General features: G+C 35.8%; 2 protein-coding genes across 3 annotated transcripts; one reads left to right on the top strand and one right to left on the bottom strand.

Annotated features, from left to right (window-relative positions):
• Positions 1-862: 862 nt before the first annotated feature.
• Positions 863-12,080, top strand: bys (Bystin). The gene is made up of 7 exons (XM_069820141.1): positions 863-1,180; positions 1,758-1,949; positions 3,865-4,006; positions 5,334-5,483; positions 5,572-5,798; positions 9,038-9,246; positions 11,636-12,080. The coding sequence occupies exons 1-7, from the start codon at positions 1,046-1,048 to the stop codon at positions 11,850-11,852; spliced, it is 1,272 nt and encodes a 423-aa protein (XP_069676242.1). The 5' UTR covers positions 863-1,045; the 3' UTR covers positions 11,853-12,080.
• A 1,859-nt stretch (positions 12,081-13,939) lies between these two features.
• Tango11 (transport and golgi organization 11) lies at positions 13,940-21,946 on the bottom strand. Of its 2 annotated transcripts, none has more exons than XM_069820143.1 (5): positions 21,752-21,946; positions 21,252-21,471; positions 20,863-20,957; positions 19,181-19,317; positions 13,940-14,912 (listed from the first exon to the last, which is right to left on the bottom strand). In XM_069820143.1, the coding sequence occupies exons 2-5, from the start codon at positions 21,469-21,471 to the stop codon at positions 14,705-14,707; spliced, it is 660 nt and encodes a 219-aa protein (XP_069676244.1). In that variant the 5' UTR covers positions 21,752-21,946; the 3' UTR covers positions 13,940-14,704. The 2 variants fall into 2 exon arrangements, with proteins under 2 accessions (XP_069676244.1, XP_069676243.1); XM_069820142.1 differs by lacking the exon at positions 21,752-21,946 and adding an exon at positions 21,608-21,631.
• Positions 21,947-23,252: the final 1,306 nt, after the last annotated feature.

The raw sequence follows: 23,252 nt of genomic DNA, 5'->3' as shown, positions 1-23,252 counted from the left end.
ATTTTGTTTCTGGATCTGTACTAAGACAACAAGCTAAAGAAATTTCATTACAGTGCCTGGCAACCTTGTTTGTTACTGAAATTGAAAAATTACTTGCCAAAAAAAAAAAAATAAAAATAAAAAAACCCTCAGCTATGAACATTAATGATGGGGGGTATTCGAATAAAAAAATACAAATTATTCTATTCTTGTAAGTTCTCTAATCTGTTATTTGATTTATATAATTCGGAAAAAAAAAAAAATCTGCTTTGCTTTAAGGCCTGAGCTCAACCGAAGTGACAAGCATAAGTGAATTTCAATGCAAGCCTGTGTAGGGTAACAAAATTAAAACTGTTTTCCTTCCATAACACTAAAAAAAAAATCCTTTTTTTTTTCACTTCCCCCCCCCCCCTCCAGATTAAAAATTATTTAATTTTCAAAATAAATATTAACACAATAAATGCAAAGGTTTTAAATTTCCATGAGTATTTAATAGTTTTAAAATCTGTGTTCATGTCCATCAAACCATGGCTTGACTCGTATGTACAATTTTGCCTGGTGGAGTGTCCTACTGTCGTAACTCTGCATAAATAAATACACACTTATGCATTTCACATTCCCTCTACAAAACATAAGTGGACGTACTGTGAATATATGAAAATGGACATGCATATGTGAACACAGGTCACATGAACACCCCCCCCCTCCCAAAAAAGTGGACATAAATGTGTGTGGTCATAGGTTAGATGGACAATGTATCAATGGACGTACAGTTCTGGAAGCGAAAAGAATATATATATATATATATATTTTTTTTCTTCCATTGTCTTTGTGAAGGCAGTTCGAAGAATTTTTTTCTCATTAAAAACCCTAATTTTGTGGGAAATTCTGAACAGGATATGGGGAAATTTTGTTTCTATTACTTGGCAACATTGGATCTGACATGGTGGCTAATGTGAGCACGTGTAAATGGAAAGAATTTCAACATTGTTTAATTAGCCTACATAGTGTAGGTTTTACTTGAATTGTAGACAATTATACGAGATTTAAAAGAAACAAAGTCGCAATGGGAAAGGCAAAGAAATTGAAATTAAGCAAACAAGGACCGAAAGTATCGTTGGATAAACAGATTGAAGATGACAAGTTTGCTAAACCTTCAAGTCGTAGTAAAGTTCGAACAAGAAAAGATGAAGACGAAGAGGTGAGTAACTATTTCAATTAATTAGATACTTTCGCATTATAGTGTACGGTAAAGTAAACCATTTTTTCTTAGTATCTAGTGTGTTCATATTTCGGACATTATAAAGTGAGGTTATTTTGAAAATTTCGTGTTCCAACATATTCTATTTTTGTTATTAAACTACTAATATCAGTCAGAGGTAACGCTTCAGTTATCCACGGTAATATTATAAATTAGTGAATAACAAAGTTACCGTAAAATACGGGTAATTTTCCTGGACCAAAAACAATACAAATGAAGTAAAATATTGGTGTTTTTCCGTGTGGTAAAATGACACATTACCATGGCTGACTGAACTCCAAATAGGCATTATCTGAAAATATGGTGCTGCAATCAGTTTTCGTATTGGTTGGATTACTATGGTAATGGGGTTAGGTTAGGTTTGTTTATAAATGTTATTGGTAGTCTTGTAGCATCCAGATCTCAGCCCTGCTTCTATAGCGTTAGCTTCCCGCTTTTTGTTATAATGAAGTGAGTGACATCTTATCTATAATTTTGTTAATGCTGCTCTCTGGATAAAATTAGTGTTATATTTCAGTATGTGGACGAACATCTGTCGAAACGAATTCTGCAGCAAGCTCGTAGACAGCAGGAAGAAATTGAAGAAGATGAAGGGATCTCAGCATCAGGATCCAAAGCACGTGTTACGAAGCTCGGAAACGAATCCGAAGATTCTGGCGATGAGGCAGAGCAAGAAGATGAAATGGATGGAGACTACTATGAAGACATTGTAAGATCTGTGTATATTATCAATCAAAAAGTAGGGTAGCGCAGTCGGTATAGCGCTGACCTTCTGTGCACTAGGTTGCAGTTAAGTGTGCTTAAATGCGACAGGCTCATGTCAGTAGATTTACTGGCATGTAAAAGAACTCCTGTGGAACAAAATTCCGGCACATAGATAAAATGTTCACCAAGATTACCTGGTTGAATTTCTTGTGCTACAGTTTTATATTACATGGCTTTAATTAAAATAATTTTGTAGCCCTTCATAGAGTCATAAGAAAGGCCTGTTTGTTGTGAAAGGTATCGAATGGATTTAGGAGAATTTTTCAAGTGATGACCATTGTCATCTGATGTTTCTTCAGTAAGCAACCTACGTTATATGTTCAGTTTCCTAGCCTGAACAGTTCTTGAAATCTATACTAATAATAAATTTGTAGCCGAAATTTTTCTGGTAATTTTCGATTTTCCAAAAATAATTGGTCCTAACATATATAATTAACCACCCTGAAACCGAAAATCGCTTTTTTGAAATTTTTGTTTGTATGTCTGTCTGTCTGTCTGTCTATCTGTATGTTTGTTACCTTTTCACGCGATAATGGCTGAACGGATTTCGATGAAAATTGGAATATAAATTAAGTTCGTTGTAACTTAGATTTTAGGCTATATGGCATTCAAAATACATTATTTAAAAGGGGAGTTATAAAGGGGCCTGAATTAAATAAATCGAAATATCTCGCTTATTATTGATTTTTGTGAAAAATGTTACACAACAAAAATTTCTTTAAAAATAATTTGCGATAAGTTTTATTCCCTGAAAAATTTTAATAGAACTGATATTTAATGAGATAAATGAGTTTTAAAATTAAAATAACTGCCATCTAAGGCCGTGTAATGAATTAAAAAACAAATGACTTCGTCTATAAGTGGCCTTGGACAGCAACAATCGAAAGCTATTAAACATAGCCTACAGACAATGTTTCTGTGTTTGCATGAAGTAATATCAGAAGATAAATTAACCGATTTGTATAATTAATTATTATTTCACCATTGGAAAGTGTAGTTTCTCTAGATGGACATAATGCTATAATGTTATTACAGTAACGTCTGAGTAAATCGAGGACAGGTAAGATTAAAATAGCTTCTTATGCACAGAAAATTTGATAGGCTATTTTGTACATTCGTTTTCTGTATTTCTTAAAATAATATTTATGTACACTCATTTTAATCTCAGGGAATTAACGAACAACGAGAGTGTATTGATTTAGTATGCAGTAATAGTACGTTAGCTTAGCAATCCATTATTTTATAATTCAAATTTTAACTATGCTCAATTGAATCGTGTTAAAATACATAAAATATATATGCAATAAATGCAAAGCAAAAAAAATTGGGTAATGAGCGAAGCAGATTAACTTGCACTGTTGTAAAAGTTGTTCCCTGGATCAAACGTCCTATTTTAATTATGTAATTACTTTGTATTTATTTCTAACAGGTGCAGCAGAGCGCACGGGTACGGCTAGTTTATTATAAAAGAACTGGTTTATTGAATGACCTGATACCTTTTACACCCAGGTATCTTTCTTCAAATCGATTTTGAACTTGCTGAGCTAATTGTGATGACACATAAGAATCATAAATAAATACATGTTGTTCGTTAAAGAACATACACTGAACCATAATACACACTGCAGTTACAAACACAATAAACAAATACTCTGTAACTAACAAATGAACTGTCTCGCTAACTTAGGCAGCCATTGGCTTACTGACGTGACCTTGATTGTATGTGCACAGATAAGAAGCAACAGTGCACTCGACAATAACACAGTTAATGTTGCATGCTGGTCCGAACTTAAATGGCTCACCTTATACAATGAATAAGTGAGAACCCATAAAGAAATTACTTCGTATATTTGTTGTAGGAAGTAGACGAGGAAGATGAAAGAGCCTTGGAGATGTTTATGAATCGCAATCCAGCTCCACGAAGAACTCTTGCTGATATTATCCTTGAAAAGATAACAGAAAAACAGACGGAACTTGAAACACAATTCTCTGATGCTGGAAGTGAGTATTTCTGAAGACTTTTACACTTTTATTACGTCATACTACTTTTGGCCAATAAAACGGTACAGAACGACGTGTTTAAACCAATCATTGCTCCTTATCCTACAATTTTTATCACCTCCCTAGCATTTGTTTCTTTGTTTGCCAACATTGTACTTTTCAATAATTGTACCTTTTGAAATTATTCATGTTTATTTCATCATCCTTAATTAAAATTTTTCTATCATTTATCTTGTTTCTATTATTTAGGTTATGTTACAGCTTCTGCTGTATGATATTATAGATAGGTTTCAGAGATTGTTTAATATATATTGATAATTGAAGTGACATGCAATTGTTTCAGTAAAAATGAAACTGAATCAACAAAGCCTTCTTGATTAGAAATCGTCCATAGAGTTCAATGAAGATTGTATGGTTGGCACAACTGGTAACGAGAGAACTGATCATAACACACTACTGCCACCTACCAGAATATTTGTAATTAGTACAATAATACATTTTCAAGACAGTTTAGTACGTATTTGAGTAAGTCAGTTAATATTTTATTGTATTAGAGTACTTTATTTCTTCTAATCGTGGAATAGTCACTTAATTCCATTTGAGTTTTGATTTTTTTCTAGATAAGTCAAAACCTGTAGTAAAATTAAAATGACTATAGATATAGTCGCGATGCTGTTATTCCCGGTGTAACTCCTTCTCTTTGCTTACGTCTTAGGAACTGAAGGCTCTATAAAGTCTAGGTAGTTAGTATCGTTTGCCATTTTTGTTCCTTCGTTTTCGAGCTACCATACGAGGAATCTATTTGCCACACCGTTAAACATTATCATGTCGTAGCTCCTATGATGATAAATCAAACGCACTGTAATTCAGCAAATAATTGAGCGGCACATAACGTCTTCGTGTGCTTTCTGCAAACACCAACAAAAGAGCCAAAATGGCGGGTGATTATATTAAGTATTTATCGAGCCTTAAGAAATGAATAACATCTTCATCAGTGAATCACAAGACGCACACATTTAAATGTAGCTGACCTGCAACGCGATTGGCTCCCAGAAATTAGACTATAAAATAACATATTCATTGATAACTTGAGTTCACCTATTGTTACTGTTATCTCTTTTGAGTTCTCTTTCCTCTCCCTCTAATGAATTGCATATCTAAATGAAATAACATACTTTACTAAAAAAAGTTTATTTATGGAGTAATAATCACACAAAATACGTTTTATCTATAAATAATACATAGTTATTCTAGAAATTTCCTCGTATTTTTTTCTCCATCATCCAAAAATTATATTATTTTATAAACTGAAGTTCTCTATTTATAGGTCTGCAGATTCAGGATTTAGATCCTCGAATTAAACAGATGTACGAAGGAGTCCGAGATGTTCTATCAAAATACAGAAGTGGCAAGCTTCCAAAAGCCTTTAAAATCATCCCAAATCTTCGCAATTGGGAACAAATCCTCTACGTTACAGGTAAGGTATACAATATAATATATTTTTAATATAATGTTTAATGAGGGAGGTGAATTTATTGCTTATATACTGTATTTTTCCACAACAGATCCTGCTAAATGGACTGCTGCTGCAATGTACCAAGCAACCCGGATTTTTACATCAAATTTAAAAGAAAAAATGGCTCAACGATTCTTCAACCTTGTCCTCCTTCCTCGAGTGAGGGATGACATAGATGAGTATAAACGATTAAATTTCCACCTATATCAAGCACTGAGGAAGGCTCTTTTCAAGCCTGGTGCATTCATGAAGGGCTTCTTGCTCCCGTTATGTGAGGTAAGTTTCCTTGAACTTAAATTTACATTTATTATGATGTACCGAAGTACATATGATATTTCCGTGCAGGAATTCTGCGTTATCATAGGCTATGAGGAAGGATGGATAGAACAGAGAAAAATTCTCTCTGGCACTGGGACCCGAACCTGGGTTTTCAGCTCTATGTCCTGACGCTGTCCACTAAGTCACACCGGATTCCAGTCTCGATGCCGGATCAAATCCCCTCAGTTTAAGTTCTACCTCTCAATTTTCCCTTTGGTGGTCTACCTTCATGTACTGTGTCACAGAATATGTGACAGTGGCACAATGTCCAATGCACTATGTACAGAGGTGCACTCATTATGAGTGACTAAGGCCCAATTGTATAAAACTCCCTGACTAAAGATCAACTTTGATCGAAGATCGAAAAGTGAACCGAGTTCAGATACTTATTCTATTGTATAAAACTTTTCTGCGATCAAATTACCTTGGTTCAAATGCAATCTATAGATTGACAAATCGAACTGAAACCCTGACCGAGTTTCTACGTGAGCGCTGGCTGTCTTGGGGAGGAGCAAGTGAGAAAGCATGGGGGGAAGGGAGAGAGTACTATGCACTGTGTACTTGCAGGTCTACTCACAGTTTGTCAAACCTGCTAACAAAAGCATTAAAAGGTTGACTAGTTGCCTGAAATGCTAGCATAATGGAACCTTCCTAGCCAACAGTCGAGGCAAAAATGAAGAATCCGTTATTGTGGTAATACTGGAGAGTGGTTCTTCTATTGGTCGCGATGCCCACACGCACCCTCTCAGATATTTACGTGGTGATTGGTGACTGAATGACGAGGAGCGAGGGAGAGAGAAGAAAGAAAGAGAGAGATTCCAGAAGTTGGCGTGTTTTACGGGGTTTCACTTGAAGTTGTCGAACTATAAGTTCACGTGAAAAGGATTTGGCAACATCGCATAAACAGGCGAAGTATGTGATGAGCGGGCCATGTTGTACAGGTTTGTTCAGTGTAGCCAATTTAGCGACTTTAACTCTTTTTCGACGACAATTTCTTTTGACTTTTATATTGCTTAAATAGGAATTTAGCGACCTTTTTAGCACCTCATAGTGACAAAATTTAATCTTTCTTTGTTGATAGTGAGAAATCTAGCGACTTTACAACTACTTTTTGGCGACTTTCCGTACACACTGTTGGAGACACTGGTTTATTTGTGCAATGTAAATAATGGCGGACAATAAGAAGAAGGCTGACTGTTCTCCAAATTGTTATCATGTTATGTTGTTTGATACTGCTAAACATAATAAAACTTTATAAAGAAACAAATTGAAAATTTATGAATGTACCTATCACATCCATTAATAATTAATGGTTGTTATAAACATAATATAATTATAGGTTATGTTATTTGATACTGCTGAACACGATAGAGTCTTATAAAATATAAGATTGTTTGTGTATTAAGGCAAGAAATTGAAAAATATATATATAAGTGTAACTATCATATCTATTAATATTAATAATAATGGTTATTCAATTTGCACAGTCTGCCACTCGTATATTTCAAACCGAAAAGAAATAACTGAACTTGGATCATCTAACTCAATCGGAGAAATTTCTTCAGTCAAAGTTGACTTTAGTTTGAGACAAATTAATCTCAGATTAGACTTTATACAACACAAAATTCCAAGTTCAGCTAGAACGAGGATCAATTTAACCTCTGATCTAAGATTAAATGGTTTATACAATCGGCCCTAAGTGGCTGGGATCCGATGGGATGTGCGCTGTCTTGAATCACTAATGCCCACGTGCATCAACGTCGGTTAGTGTAACCATCAGTTAAAATTGTCACCTAATCCCCAATTAAGCATTTTTACGGTGGATCGACCTCAGTTACAACTTAAATAGGAAGTTAACCACAGTAATCTCTAACCGGCCAAATATGAGCGGTTAAAGGAGATAACCAGCGATTAGTAGAGCAAGTAAAGCAAAATGGCGGCCAGAACCACAGGTAATTATTTTGAAGACGATTATTATTGTACAGTACTTCAATTACTTGGATAGAGCGTGAGCGTGAAGGTTCTTTAGTGGAAAGAGAGAATTCTTGCGAGGAATTAGGTGACAGAAAATTTCAGGAGGAATTTCGTTTATCAAAATCTACAAATGGATTACTTGAAATAACACAAGAACAATCATATTTCTCCTACGGATCGGCTGCTTATATTACGATTCTATGTAACTGTTATTTTCTGTATTTTAAGAGGGAATACTCGAATACCGGTATCTCTTTCTCTATGTCATTGGCTGAACAAAGAGAGGTTATGGATGGATCTTAGGATAATGCACAATTCCCTGGTGTAGTCCAAGATCGTACACACATTCCTACCAAGTTTCTGCATCCTTTTCCTTTATGGATATTCCATCTTTTTTATATAATAGGCCTACATTTAAATCTATTAATTAAGTCTATCGATACTTCAACCTAACATTGGGATATAATCATTTTTTGGATTCAATTTTCCATTTTGTACGATTTTAACCTAAAAGTACTGAAAAACAAAGAAATGGAACTCACAAATATAACAGCGCCCAAAGGCAAACAAATGCAACGCGAAAATGTAGGATATGTTCATTTCGATGTAGAACATAGTGAGTGCAGTCGTTTTTAGACATTGACTATTATCTTTGCAGTGGTATGGATGCTTTCCTTTAGTCATTTTGTAGAAACAATGTACTATCATAGACTTTACTCTGGTTAAATGAGGTGTCAGATAGCCATGTTTTAGTAATCGGTGATTATGAATGGTGCACATAAATTACATTTTAACCACGGCTACTGTTTAACCGTCGTTTCGTAATCTGTGATTACTGCGTTTTTAATCAATGTTGATGCACTTCGCCATAAGTGATTACTTACGCATATCATATTATTGTGATGTACCGAAGTACATATGATATTTCCGTGCAGGAATTCTGCGTTACCATATGATGAAGGAAGTTCTATCACTAAAAGCCTCTCTTTTCTTGGATGTTGCATAGCTCCTAAACGATGCTTCAGATAACATGGGCTGTTTCACGAAAAATTATCCTCATTGAAAGATCTATCACTCCTCAGAGTTTGTCAGGGATTCTGACTCACCCTGTATAAAAGGAAAATCATGATCATTGACCACCATGGGAATTGTTAATCCCAGATACAGGGATACAATGAAAATCATGCAGTAATCTACTAACACTTTGGATTTCATTTTTACAGAGTGGTACCTGTACATTAAGAGAAGCCATCATAATTGGATCTGTTATAGCTCGGAATTCGATTCCTATACTTCATTCCTCTGCAGCTATATTGAAGATTGCTGAAATGGACTATACAGGAGCCAACTCTATATTTTTACGCATATTCTTCGACAAGAAATATGCTCTCCCATACAGAGTTGTAGATACAGCAGTTTTTCATTTTCTCAGGTATGCTATAATAAGTATAGTTACCGTTAAAACCTGAAATCCGCCAAACTAGTTTCATGGATGAATATATAATAGGATGCGAGTTTCCTGTAACACATACTAGAGGTGCTGTTGTAGAAAATGATCTTGCTGCCACCTGTTAGAGGAAGGGGCGTTATTACATCTAGCAGTGCACCAAGTAGCGAAAAGAGTAATTACTCCATGCATTTAGCAGCGCATCTGGTGACGAAAATGTTAAACTGTGCAGAAAGTATTCCCTCCCACCCTCATTGATATTCAAAACTAACCCAATTTAAAATAAAACATTTACATTTTTATTCCTCACAGCATCTTCTACTGAAAATTCTTACCGGAGCCAACAGGAAGATAAAAGATACGATCTATTTTACACTACCCAATTAAAATATAACCAGACACAGACAAAAAAAATAAAGCAAAAGGTTAGATAATTGGGATTGTATTCTTTGGGTATTTATTGTACAGCACAATTGAAAAGTCTGCAAGAACTACTTAGATAGTTCAATTTATTATATTACTATTACTTTACAATACATTCAACAACACTATTTTTACAACGTCCATAAACATCACTGTTTAACATGCACTGCTTATACACACACGTAATATCACTTTATGTTCACTTATTAGCAAGTTTCTGTCTGCCATCTTGGCTCCTCGTCGAGTCCTCGAGCAATATCTCGAACGGATAAATAGAGAACTCTGGGTAATGTACCCAACACGTAGTTCTAACGTTCACCACCTACGACATTGGGCGCTGATCATCTTATTTCAGCCCCCCACTGCCAGATGGTGCTGACTGCAGTTTCGCATCCTATTATATATTTATCCATGCTAGTTTTAAAAATGTATTCAATTCAGTTTATTAAGCCATTAAACATAGAGTGATAGGCTTCATCACAAATACAGAAGGAGAAAATAAGAAAAAAAACATACATTTTAAAATACACATATAATTGAAAACAGTAAAGCTTAATTAGAATGAAAAAACAAAACATTTTGAAACTCTAAAAATTAATGAAAATACTTCACTCTTAATGTATTATTTGTAACTAAATTAAATAACGTTATTTATTTATTAAAAAACAATTTCATATGAATTTATGTTAAGAAACTAATCTACAGCATAAAAAGGATTAATTAAAAGCCAGTTATAAAATCTGGTTTTATTTTCGTAAGATCTAGATCTATAATCAGTGAGAGGTTAGGTTTTGTTTCCTCATTTGTTTCTTGCCAAAGAGCTCACAGTGGGAGATATGCTACTCTTACAGCAATGGTAAACATTTGCTCATTTCTCAGAAGTTATTAATCTTAGGACCATGTTTGTAGGACTTTATTTCTTGTTTTGATGCATACTACCTCCTCTGCATTGTATATGTTTAATAAACTTGCTTATAGTGCACATATTGTTAATTGTAGTAGATTTAGGTGTGTTATTCGTGACTGACTAATCAAAAACCCTTTTTATGATATAAATAAATTTATGGAAACTAGTGTTGATATAGTATTTTAGTTTATCTTGTTTTTCTTTTGAATTTGTCTATGTATCTGTGATACCAAGACTGTTTTTATCAATAAAACTCTAAATATTGGAACCTTCTCAGAACATCCTGTATTTATCAATAAATATGTTTATGCTCGACCATGCCGAAATGTAGTAATTATACACCTGGTACCAGCCCTTTAATGGACCTCATTAAAGTACACCTATTCGTTGAAGTTCAGGTGTTCCACCAATCAGAAAACACCATTGTAGCAATATGAAAGCGCAAGTATCGATTATTCTCGGATATGCAATCGAAAGACAACTAGCGAAACGTCACAGAGGCTGGAAATCCAATACTGTCGCAGAAGGTTATGTTCTGTTACTATAATAATTAGCGTTAATTGTAAATAATACTCAAATAAATTCAATTTGTCATCTCGTTTTTTAATGTCTAAATCAATTTCAAGGTTATATCAAGATTAATGTTTATTTTACTCTCTAGATTATATCAAGGTCGATGACATTTGTTTCTCGGAAAAAATCAATACTTTCGCGTCTGTGCACATCTCACAATTTACGAGGTATCGCACAAGGTCAGTTCCGCTCCCCAGTCAGATAAGAATAACATGAATACTTATGAATAATTTCAAGTTAGAAATATGGTCGAGCATAAAAAGTCGTATGAAACTTGCCTATAATGGTAATTAAGACGCTCTTATGAAAATTATGAAACTCGCTTGCGCTCGTTTCATAAACATACTCGCTCGCGTCTTAATTACTACCATTATAGGCTCTTTGCATAATGTACTACCACAACAATTTTTTTTATCGCTAATAACAAAAAAAACATGGCTCTGCTAATATGTATCTTTATTTTCTCCGCAGATTTGAACGTGACAGACGCGAATTGCCCGTTCTGTGGCACCAGTCCTTACTGACATTTGTACAGCGTTACAAAAGTGACATAAGTACAGAACAGCGAGAAGCTTTGTTGCAATTATTAAAATATCAGTCACACCCCACTATAACACCTGAAGTCAGACGAGAACTGCAGCATGCCAAATGCAGAGATGTGGAAGGCATGGAAGTTTCATCCCAGTAATAATGCAAAGGTACTGAAGGAGAGAAGCATGCAGCACTGATAAGACTCTGAAGAGAGTCCTTCTTCAGTGAAATATCTCTTGTGTTCTCTGTGTCATAGCTGTGATGTGTGAATTATCTTTAACATAATAGAAGACTTCAGTGAAGTATTTGTATATTATTTCTTATTTTATTTTTATCTGAATAAATTGTTACCCACAGAAAAATGAGAAGTAAATAATTATTAAGATCTCTGTTTCTGATTGAGAACTATTTACCGGTCATCTCTTCCTTGCATCCTTCGTACAAAAGTTCCTCTGCAAACCGTTGTCACCATAGACATTGCAAGTGTTTCTGAACAATTCCTTATGACATTACGAAAACATATTCTATAATACCGTAAATCTCGTTAAAATGCCCCTGCTTATAACGCTATCTTGTTCATTATACTCTTTTATAGGGTTCCTGGACATTTCATATACGGGATGTGTCACTCACTCTTAGCTCCAGATTTTTGCTTGTATGAAGCAAAGTAATGGTCGTAATTTAATAAAATTTGCTACAGACATGCCTTGATATGTGAGAAGAGTTTTTTTTTTTTCTTTTTTATTTAACGACGCAACTGCAGAGATATCAGCGTCGCCGGATGTGCTGGAATTTTGTCCCGCAGGAGTTCTTTTACATGCCAGTATTCTATCAATAGTCTCTAGATACATACCTTCGTCTCAAATAGCAGAAATAAATAAAATGCTATTTCAACTAATAACACTCAATAAAAGAATTGTATTCCAATGGATACCATCCCATTGTGGAATCCTGGGAAACGAGAATGCGGATGCTTTAGCAAAGAAAGGCAGCACTGCTACTTACAGACCTGTTACTAAATCTACGTATTACTCTGTGAAAAGATTTATTAAATCTACATACTTAGACTTCAACAAACAAAATTTGATAACACAATCTCAAGGGAAAAAATGGAGCTCTCTGTATCATAATCCACACAAATCATCTGTAGCTGCATTTAGATTGGCAACAGGCCATGACTGTTTGGCCAAGCATCTGCATAGAATTGGAATATATCATTCTCCTAACCGTCCATTGTGCAACTCAAATCAAGAAATGGATTCAGAACATCTCAAAATCTGTGCGTCAGTGGCTAACCATGACAATATCTTTGAAAATTATTGGAGTGCAAGAGGTCAAATGACTTTATTGTCAAATGCCTGGCATTAGAAAACAACAACATGCCAGTAAATCTACTGACATGAGCCTGTCGCATTTAAGCACACTTAAATGCCGTCGACCTGGTCCAGGATCGAACCCGCAACCTTGGGCATAGGTGTAGCGAGAATGAAAATTAGCACCAGTCTTTCTAGACGTGCGCATTTTATGCTATCTTAAGTCACCTGCAGTTGGCCTGGGTAGCGCAGTTGGTATAGTGCTGGCTGTGTGTGCCTGAGGTTGCAGGTTCGATTCCAGCCCAGGTCAATGGCAGTGTGTTTAAATGCGACAGGCTCATGTCAGCTGAGGTTGAGGTGGAAGTATACTATAAAACAGTCATCAGCACACTGCACCCTCGGAGTAGCATCTCTTACCCGCTGAGAACAGACTGCAATATGGTGCATCCATGGCGGCTGGTGAAATGAGTCCAGGGTCCAGCACTGAAAGTTACCCAGCATCTGCTCATTTTGGGTTGAGGGAAAACCCCGGAAAAAAACCTCAACCAGGTAACTTGCTCTGACCGGGAATCGAACCCGGGTCACCTGGTTTCGCGGCCAGACGAACTGACCGCTACTCCACAGGTGTGGACAAATTTAAATATACACATACTAGTCATTAAAACTTAACTGAAGTGTATTCCTGGAGAATCTTTTAAGTGTAGTGTAAATATTCGTAATTTAAATATGTATTGTATTAAGGCTGGTTGAGTGGAAGAGAAGGTCTTATGGCCTTAACTCTGCCATTCTATTCTATTCTGGCGGGTATGCTCTCTACCTCTTCCTGCTGCATGACAGGGCATATCACATTGCTCCGCTTACCCTCTACCCATTTTAGCGAGTGCCGACAACCACTGCTCTAGGGTTTCTATACAACTATAAGAGACTCATAAAAATTGAAACAAATTCTTTATTTTCATAAATCTGAAGAGTTTCAGTTACTTTCACACTGATAAATAACAAGTTCACAGTCTTCAAATATTTTTACAATTATTATTGTAAAGTTACAAGTTTTCTACAGTTAATTCTGAAGAATGTATTCAATCTTGAGGTCTAACGAAAACAAAGCAACAAATATTCAACATTTAAAACTATAAATTTCATTCACTGACAGTATGCCATCAAGTTTATTTATCAAACATGAAGCAACTGTATGTACATGTTTTTTTTTTTTCCTACAGACGTCCTGGTCTTAGTTGTGCATTTTAGAGATTTTATTACAAATCTGAGCTTTGCTCATTTTTAACATTTCATAGTATTTTCTTTACATACAAATTAAATCAATTTTGAAAATACAAAAGAAAGTTCATTTGCAATTTATCATGTACAAAACTAGTTTTGAAGTAATGAACATTACAACAAGTTCATGCTTTCAGTAGTGCATTATTGCTAACTATTAAACATAAAGAATAAAGAGTAATACACTTAATAATGACAGTAGTAAAGATACCAACTGATCCTTACATCTACCGGCAATATTTGTCAACCCAATTCCTCCCGTTAACAAGCCATAGGCCTCAATTAAAATTAAATAGAAAATTACGAGAAAAAAAATATATACACTGAATCCAATATATTCCGTTGGAAACAGAACACCTATATTCAACAACCATGACCAGGTGCCTTCACAGCAAATTGTAATTTAGACATTTCTTTACTATGAGGACCTCGCAAGCCAAAAAACAGTCTTGAAGAAGAAATAAGCAAGTCCTATTGCATAGAGTATCTTCTCCCTCTGTTGCCGTTGCAGGTTGTCCAACTCAATTGCCATTACACGCCTATTCAGTTTGGCCATCTGACGACGCAAGTGAACAAGTTCTTCACTGGGTGTTACACCTTCACCAGCAATTGGTGGGGTAGATTCTCTGTTGAAGACAGACAACAATTATTATTGTTATTATTACTACTACTATTAGAAACAGTGGAACAATAAAGACAAATTTAATGAACGTAAAAAAGACAGTATTATAAGAAACGGAAGATAACTGTAATAGTATGGACATGTCATGAGAAAGGAGAACAAAAGATCCCTGTACTGAGGCGGAAAAATGTGTAGGGTTGTACACAAATCAGGAACACTGCTGACTGTGATGGAGATTTCTACAAGCATAGAAGTATTCTGCTTTTCATATACAGAGCGTTCCATTTATTTTGCTCACCCAAAATATATTTTTTTCTTAGGCTTCAGATGAAAAAATGATTTAAATAAAACTATAAAGTACAAAGGGGCATTAATACTATGGGTATATCTTTTTGTAACCTTGTTCATTAGGGAGATACGAGTAATGAAATCATATGTTTGAATGACACAGTGTACATGCCATTGTGGAATCCTGGGAAACGAGAATGTGGATGCTTTAGCAAAGAAGGGCAGCACTGCTACTTACAGACCTGTTACTAAATCTACGTATTACTCTGTGAAAAGATTTATTAAATCTACATACTTAGACTTCAACAAACAAAATTTGATAACACAATCCCAAGGGAAAAAATGGAACTCTCTGCATCATAATCCACAGTTAATTCCTGATTTACCACGAAAATCGTCTGTAGCTGCATTTAGATTGGCAACAGGCCATGATTGTTTGGCTAAACACCTGCATAGAATTGGAATATATCATTCCCCTAACTGCCCATTGTGCAACTCAAACCAAGAAATGGATTCGGAACACCTCAAAATCTGTGCTTCAGTGGCTGGTTATGATAATATCTTTGAAAAATATTGGAGTGCAAGAGGTCAAATGACTTTATTGTCAAACGCCTGGCATTAGAAACCAACCAACATTTTATTCAATACATATTTACAATATGCGCCATTGAAACTAGAACAAAGCTGTTATTCCATTACCTAATATTAACTTTACTGAGTCTATCATTGTACCCCATATCTCATATATCATATGTGTCATATGTCCCATATATCGTATATGTCATATATTCCATATATCTCATATGTCATATATCTCATATATCTTATACGTCATATGTCCCATATATCTCATATGTGACCAGCCTCATGGTCTAGTGGTCAGAGCTTCTGGCTATAGTTCATGAGGTCCCGGGTTCGATTACCGGTTAGAGCACAGGAATTTTTCCTTAAAGGGGATTATTCCTGTGTTCGTCCATGGTCTGGAATTTAGGTTAAGTTTAGATTTAAGACCTCTCCTGGCACCACATTACCATAATCATCCTATCACATCATCGCGGTAATGTAACTCCGCCTTCCAGGCGCCCCAACCTCAGAAGTGGGTTACAATTAAGCCACGGCCAGGGAAGAAGACCAGAAATGTCGAAAAGACAACCTGATGGCAATGGATAAAAAAAAAAAAAATTAACAGTAATGTATCAGTCCCCTAACTGCCCATTGTGCAACTCAAACCAAGAAATGGATGTGGAACACCTCAAAATCTGCTTCAGTGGTTGGCCATGATAATATCTTTGAAAAATATTGGAGTGCAAGAGGTCAAATGACTTTATTGTCAAACGCCTGGCATTAGAAAACAACTTTGACCAGTCCTTTTATGGTTGAAATAACACGAATTTTTCTATCATTATGGATCGAAAACATAAAAGTTGGGAATAAATCAGTAGAATAATAGTCACAAAGTTTTTTCGGAATATGTATGGTAAGACTTTCCTGTGTTAAATTTCAACGTACCTCGTTTACATGTTTGGACCTATTTATGGGTCATCTTCAGAACTGGTTGTTGTTGGTCTTGGCGCCACTTGTTCTGTTTCCTGTGAGGGTGTGTTCCTGTGGTATAGTGTAGAGTCAAAGAGTGTGTGTGTTTTGAAGTTGAGTTGTGTGTTGAGAATTTCGTTGGGGTGTGTTTGTATATTTCATACTGTTCTAGTGTGTTTAGTTTCTGGCTTTTTGGTTGGACGTGTAGTATTTCCATGTCTGTGTTGATGTCTCTGTGGGTGTGGTTAGCATTTGTGATGTGTCCTGCATATGTGGAGGTGTTTTGTAATTTTGTTATGGCTGTGATGTGTTCTTTGTAACGTGTTTGAAACGATCTGCCTGTCTGTCCTATGTAGAAGTTGTTGCAGGTGTTACATTTGTACAAAGTGTTTAGTTTTTCTCACAAGTTTCTAGCCTAATAAACTGCTGAGCTTCGACAGCTATAGTGAAAATTTCGCAGAGATGGCTTTCTAACATGTACTAGCTGCCAAATTATAATATCCAAGTAACCATTAAAACAAACACTTGGGACTTTTCTTCTGCATTCTGGGTTTGTTCACCAAACTGTAAATTCGTCAAAGAACTTCATGCAACGTTGCCATGTCTTTTTGAAAGCTGTGCTACCTGGATCATGGACTTACCCAATACAAGTCATATATCGGGCACTGAACCTGATTATAATAATGGGAAAACTAGTGTTGATGTAGTTCCGATGATTTTAGAAGTGAAAATGGTCGAATTTATAAGGGATTTCTTGCGGAGATGAATTTCAAAAGTTATGGATTTTATAGGGAAATATTTCAAGAAAATGAAATTGTTCGGAAATGTAGTAAATTAAGTGTAAAATGAGAGGTGTGTAGTAATGGAAGTTCAGACGTTGTGGTTTCTAGTGAAGGAAAGGAACATAGAGTTGTCAAACACACAATACAATGTAATGTGAAGAACACAATACCCGTATTAATTCAATAACTACTGGAATACAGTGAAGCACAACAAATAATGAAATAGACACAAAATTCCTATATTATAACTTCGTTTCCACGTCAGCCGTTATGCTGACATCACTAAACAAAAATCAGGCAGAGATTCGTATATGCAAGACATAATAAAAGCCTAAACTAACCTGTCACCGATTCGTGTATATAAGACATAACAAAAGCCTAAACTAACCTATCTAACTTGTCACAGATTCGTATATGTAAGGCATAGCTTGAGTCAAACTTTTTGTAATGTCATCATAGTTATGTTGGTATTACAGAGGAGACAGGTGAAGGTGTAGAAGTGAAGTGGGAAGGGAACTACCACAGAGCTCGTTTAACCTAATAATAATAATAATAATAATGTTTTGTTACATAGCAGGTGTCTCACGCCGTGGCGTCGTGGTCTAAGGCATCCTGCCTAGGACTCGCGTTACGGAATGCGCACTGGTTCGAGTCCTCATGGGAGAAGAAATTTTCTCACGAAATTTCGGCCAGTGTATGGGACTGGTGCCCACCCAGTATAGTGATGCACTTGGGGAGCTATGATAGGTAGCGAAATCCGGTTGTGAATACCAGCTATAAACAGCTGGGGGGATCATCGTGCTAACCACACGATACCTCCATTCTGGTTGGATGATCGTCCACCTCTGCTTCGGCATGTGGGCGTGAGGCCAGCAGCTGGCTGGTAAGTCTAGGCTCTTCACGGGCTGTACCGCCACGGATTATTATTATTATTATTATTATTATTATTATTATTATTACATAGCAGGTCTATAGGCCCATTAGTTACGCCACTGTCTTCTTTAACAGCTGACCATCTGTGTGTATAACCTAGATGTAATAGTGTCCACTCTTCAAATTTGACAACTTGATATGGCGTTCTTATAACATCATGTTTCTTGTTTGTGACCTCCCTCTTGATACACAGTTTGAATAAGTGAAGTAAAAATTTGATAAATCCCAAAGATGTAAGTATAGTTAAATCTGAAGATTACTACTGTATAAACCTGAACTCACTATACCTTCATGGACCACAGTGTAATTATATTGAAGAAACGGCTTTTCTATAGTACGCAACACTGATATTTCCAACTTCAATGTTTCTAAGTTCTCCAGTACGGAAATCTGTGACAGGTTAGGTTAGTTTAGGCTTTTTGTATGCTTTGCATATACTAAATGAAGTGAAATGTGCGTTTCGCGTTATATTTTGAAATGTTCTACCTCTTAATTTCATGCGTTAAATAATCACTTTTAGGTTAACTGCACCGATCAATTTTTTCCACAATTTTTACCTATTTTCTAATATGTTTTCAAGTAACTGACGTCCTATTCTTCACATTCAAAACTACGTTCCCTCTGAAAATTAGGCCATTTTTTTTCCACTTTTTTTCGTCAAAAAAACTTCAGTGTCACGTGCTATTGAAAACCTGAAGAAACTTACGAAAAATGTTCATGTTGCATATCCTCTTACCTGACGGCAATTTTCTGCTGGACATGAAAATGTGGCTTTGGTTTTGGTATTTCCTCTTCTACGGGTTCTGTGTGACTGTAAAACTCGTCAGCTGACGGGAAATAATGCTCATCAAGTGTAATTACACGAGGTGGGGTCTGCAACAAAAATCCAATCATGAGTAAACAAATACTTTCAGAACTATTTTAACTGCTTACCTTCCCTTCCACACAATCTTATATTTCTAAACAAAGGTTATGAGAATATTATATTCATAATCACTCGAGAGGAAATTAAACACAGAATAAATATGGGAAGTGCCTGTTATTATTCAGTTGAGAAACTTTTATCATCCAGTCTGCTGCTGAAAAATCTGAACGTTAGAATTTATAAAAAAGTTATATTACCGGTTGTCCTGTATGGTTGTGAAACTTGGACTCTCACTTTGAGAGAGGAACATAGGTTAAGCATGTTTGAGAATAAGGTTCTTAGGAAAATATTTGGGGCTAAGAGGGATGATGTTACAGGAGAATGGAGAAAGTTACACAACACAAAACTGCACGCATTGTATTCTTCACCTGACATAATTAGGAACATTAAATTCAGACGTTTGAGATGGGCAGGGCATGTAGCACGTATGGGCGAATCCAGAAATGCATATAGAGTGTTAGTTGGGAGGCCGGAGGGAAAAAGACCTTTAGGGAGGTCGAGACGTAGATGGGAAGATAATATTAAAATGGATTTGAGGGAGGTGGGATATGATAGAGAATGGATTAATCTTGCTCAGGATAGGGACCAATGGTGGGCTTATGTGAGGGCGGCAATGAACCTCCAGGTTACTTAAAAGCCAGTAAGTAAATAAGTAATCACATATTGTTACAGTACATTAAAATATCAGCAGAAAGAAGGGGAATATCTCACACCGGTTTATAATGCAGAAGGTAGAGAGCTGAGAATATAACATAAGGCCAGCCAATATAACTTACAATTCACTTATGCATTAAACAAATATGTCGTTTGAACCTAAGAAAACATAACAATAAAGAATATCAAAATCGAAAGAAAAAAAAAGTCATTCATACATGGTACATACATTACACACAATATAAATTGCACTTATATTTATAAATACATCTTGATTACACAACTTTTAACACTGTATCACTTCGGAATATGTATTATATGACTTTCTTGTGTTAAATTCTATCGTACCAGGTTTACATGTTTCGACCTATTGTGGGTCATCCTCAGAACTCTGAATGTAATAAATATTAGAACTGGTAATTTCTCAGAATGTGTTGCTGTACATAGATCAGTTTTACACTTAACCTAAACTTGCTATATGCAAGCTATACTAAAACCCTAAATTAACCTAACCTAATCTGTCACAGATTCAGGAAATATTAGGTTAGTTTAAGGTTTTAGGTTTAGTGTAAGACTGGTCTATGTCCAGCGACACATTCTGAGACATTACCGGGCAGAATACTAATCGAATAAGTGCTTACTACAAAGCACAAGATGATCTTTGATAATCATAATGTAGCAAAGATAAAGACAAATCTATAATTTGTTCTTCTAGGTTACGTGTTGATGAGAAATTTAAGCTAGTCTCAAACAAGGTCAGATCTATCATTTCAGTCTCTGAATTTTAAACCAGAAAATATGGGAAATAGTCTACACAGGGCACGCTATGTCAAACTTACTTGAACTCTAACTATTTCAGAATCAGGTGCCATCACAGCATTCTCTAATATTAATTCTCTTGGTGGACCCTTTGTACCTACATGTCGTTCTTGGCCTGAAATCAAGACAATATAGCGGCATTAATGACATTTCCCTTGCATAATCTCCAACTGACAAAGATTAAAGTAATGGAAAACGACAAAATCTTTACCTAATAAACTGTTATTCACACTTATAAAACACCTAGGGCCTATTGAAAGACACTAACAAGGAAGTCACTATTTTTAATTTCCCATTCTCCATTGCTATTTTCATTCTTGCATCTTTTTGGCTAGTCTGCACTATGTGGTCACATGAGAGTACTGTGACAATGTTACAATAATGTTAGAGTGGGTTTAATCATCCTTACCAACAACAAGTATTCGATCAGGAACACGCATATCAAACTTTTCATTTGCCAGCGCCATGTTCCAATTACTTTCAATATTATTCTGGTCATCATCGCTTTCCCCATCAACTTTAATTCGTTTAGGTACTCTCATTTTCTTGTGTATATCAGCTGCAAAATCAGGGTCGTAGAAATGGCCAATATCTCCGGAATACCGGGTGGGGCTGGCCGCTTTCGACATCTAAAGATAACATGAAACATATCAGCTGATTAGTCAACAGTAATAATTTTGATGAAAGTTAACAAAAATAAGAGAAAATAAAATTTAAAGACTATAGAAACCTGTGATAGGCCTATGTTATAATTTGATATAATACCTCATTCATGTGATAATGAGAAGGATACAGAAAGATGAGCTCAGACCTATCCAACACCCCTTTGTTAAACATTTCATTTATTAAAGGAAGATTCAGTACATTCTGCCCTTTTCTCCACTTTCAAGACGTAACAAGATAACTTACTCTGTTGCCAAGTATTCACTTCACAACTGTGTAAAGTAGTGCCAAACCGATTGTAATGCACCCTACAAGAAACGTTTTTGACTTAATTACATACATTCATATTTCTACAGTTATTCTGAAATCAATCATCTTCCACAACCATTAACGTTCACCAAGTGCGAGTAATGGCACCAATTACTTCTTACATTATCGATATTCTCCTCGCGAGACTGTTATCGATAATCATGCATATCGTTCTTTGGGACGTTTTTGTTTTGGTATCCTTGATTGAACGCCAGTGTACAGTTCGTTGCAACTGTACAGTTGCTCCATGCAATCTACAGACTACCCTAGATCATAGTAATGTATATGATGAATATGATCTAGGACAGTGTTCCGCAACCTTTTTCTATATACTCACGGCACACCCTAGACGGGCCTAGACTCAAAACGGCACACCAAAATGTTAATCCCCTCAAAAACATATGATGTGACTCTCTCAATATAATTAAGTAATCTAATCAAATTTATATTATTATTATTATTATTATTATTATTATTATTATTATTATTATTATTATTATAAACAGAAATTGACTCCTGCATTTATTAACAATTTATTAACTCTAATTCCTTCTGAAAAATACACTCATACCTTTTGTTAAGCTCATTCAAATGTACGAAAATATCGGAAAGATATGCCAACCTACATATCCACTCATCGTCTGCAAATAAATTCGCGTACTCATGCCTCTCAATAGTAAAAAAAAAAAAAAAATGCAAGTACCTCCTCTTTAAGTTCAAACATTCGTGCTAACACCTTACCTCATGACAACCATCGCACTTCTGTATGTAGTACGAGAGTAGTAGGCCTACTATGTTCTGATCCCATTTCCTGGCACAAAACGGAAAAAAAAGCCGCGTATTTTTGGGCCGCGATTTGATAAAATTCACGACTTTTACTACTTCGTCCGCCATAATTTTCAGAGGAAACAGCAAAGACTTAGCACCAATGGCTTCGCGGTGAATAAGACAATGGTCGCTCCGTATGTTATATGATTTACTTCACGCACTTTAACCACGAATCCTTTCTCAATCCTCCCATGTTAATTCATTGCGGATCACGTCATATTCATTAGCTGCATGAAATATTTTTTCACCGGTTGCTCTGTTGGGCAGTTTTTTTAGTTGGTTATTTAACGACGCTGTATCAACTACGAGGTTATTTAGCGTCGATGGTATTGATAATAGCGAGATGATATTTGGCGAGATGAGGCCGAGGATTCGCCATAGATTACCTGACATTCGCCTTACGGTTGGGGAAAACCTCGGAAAAACCTAACCAGGTAATCAGCCCAAGCGGGAATCGAATCCGCGCCCGAGCGCAACTCCGGATCGGCAGGCAAGCGCCTTAGCCGACTGAGCTACGTCGGTGGCGCTTGGACAGTTCTTTAAAAAAAGAAAAAATTACATCCTCATGAATGTACCGAATATAGGAAAGAAGTTGTGCGTGACAGTTATC

Source organism: Periplaneta americana, chromosome 3 (assembly GCF_040183065.1).
Source record: "Periplaneta americana isolate PAMFEO1 chromosome 3, P.americana_PAMFEO1_priV1, whole genome shotgun sequence".
Taxonomy (NCBI): domain Eukaryota; kingdom Metazoa; phylum Arthropoda; class Insecta; order Blattodea; family Blattidae; genus Periplaneta; species Periplaneta americana.
This window is presented reverse-complemented; position numbering and strand designations above follow the sequence as displayed.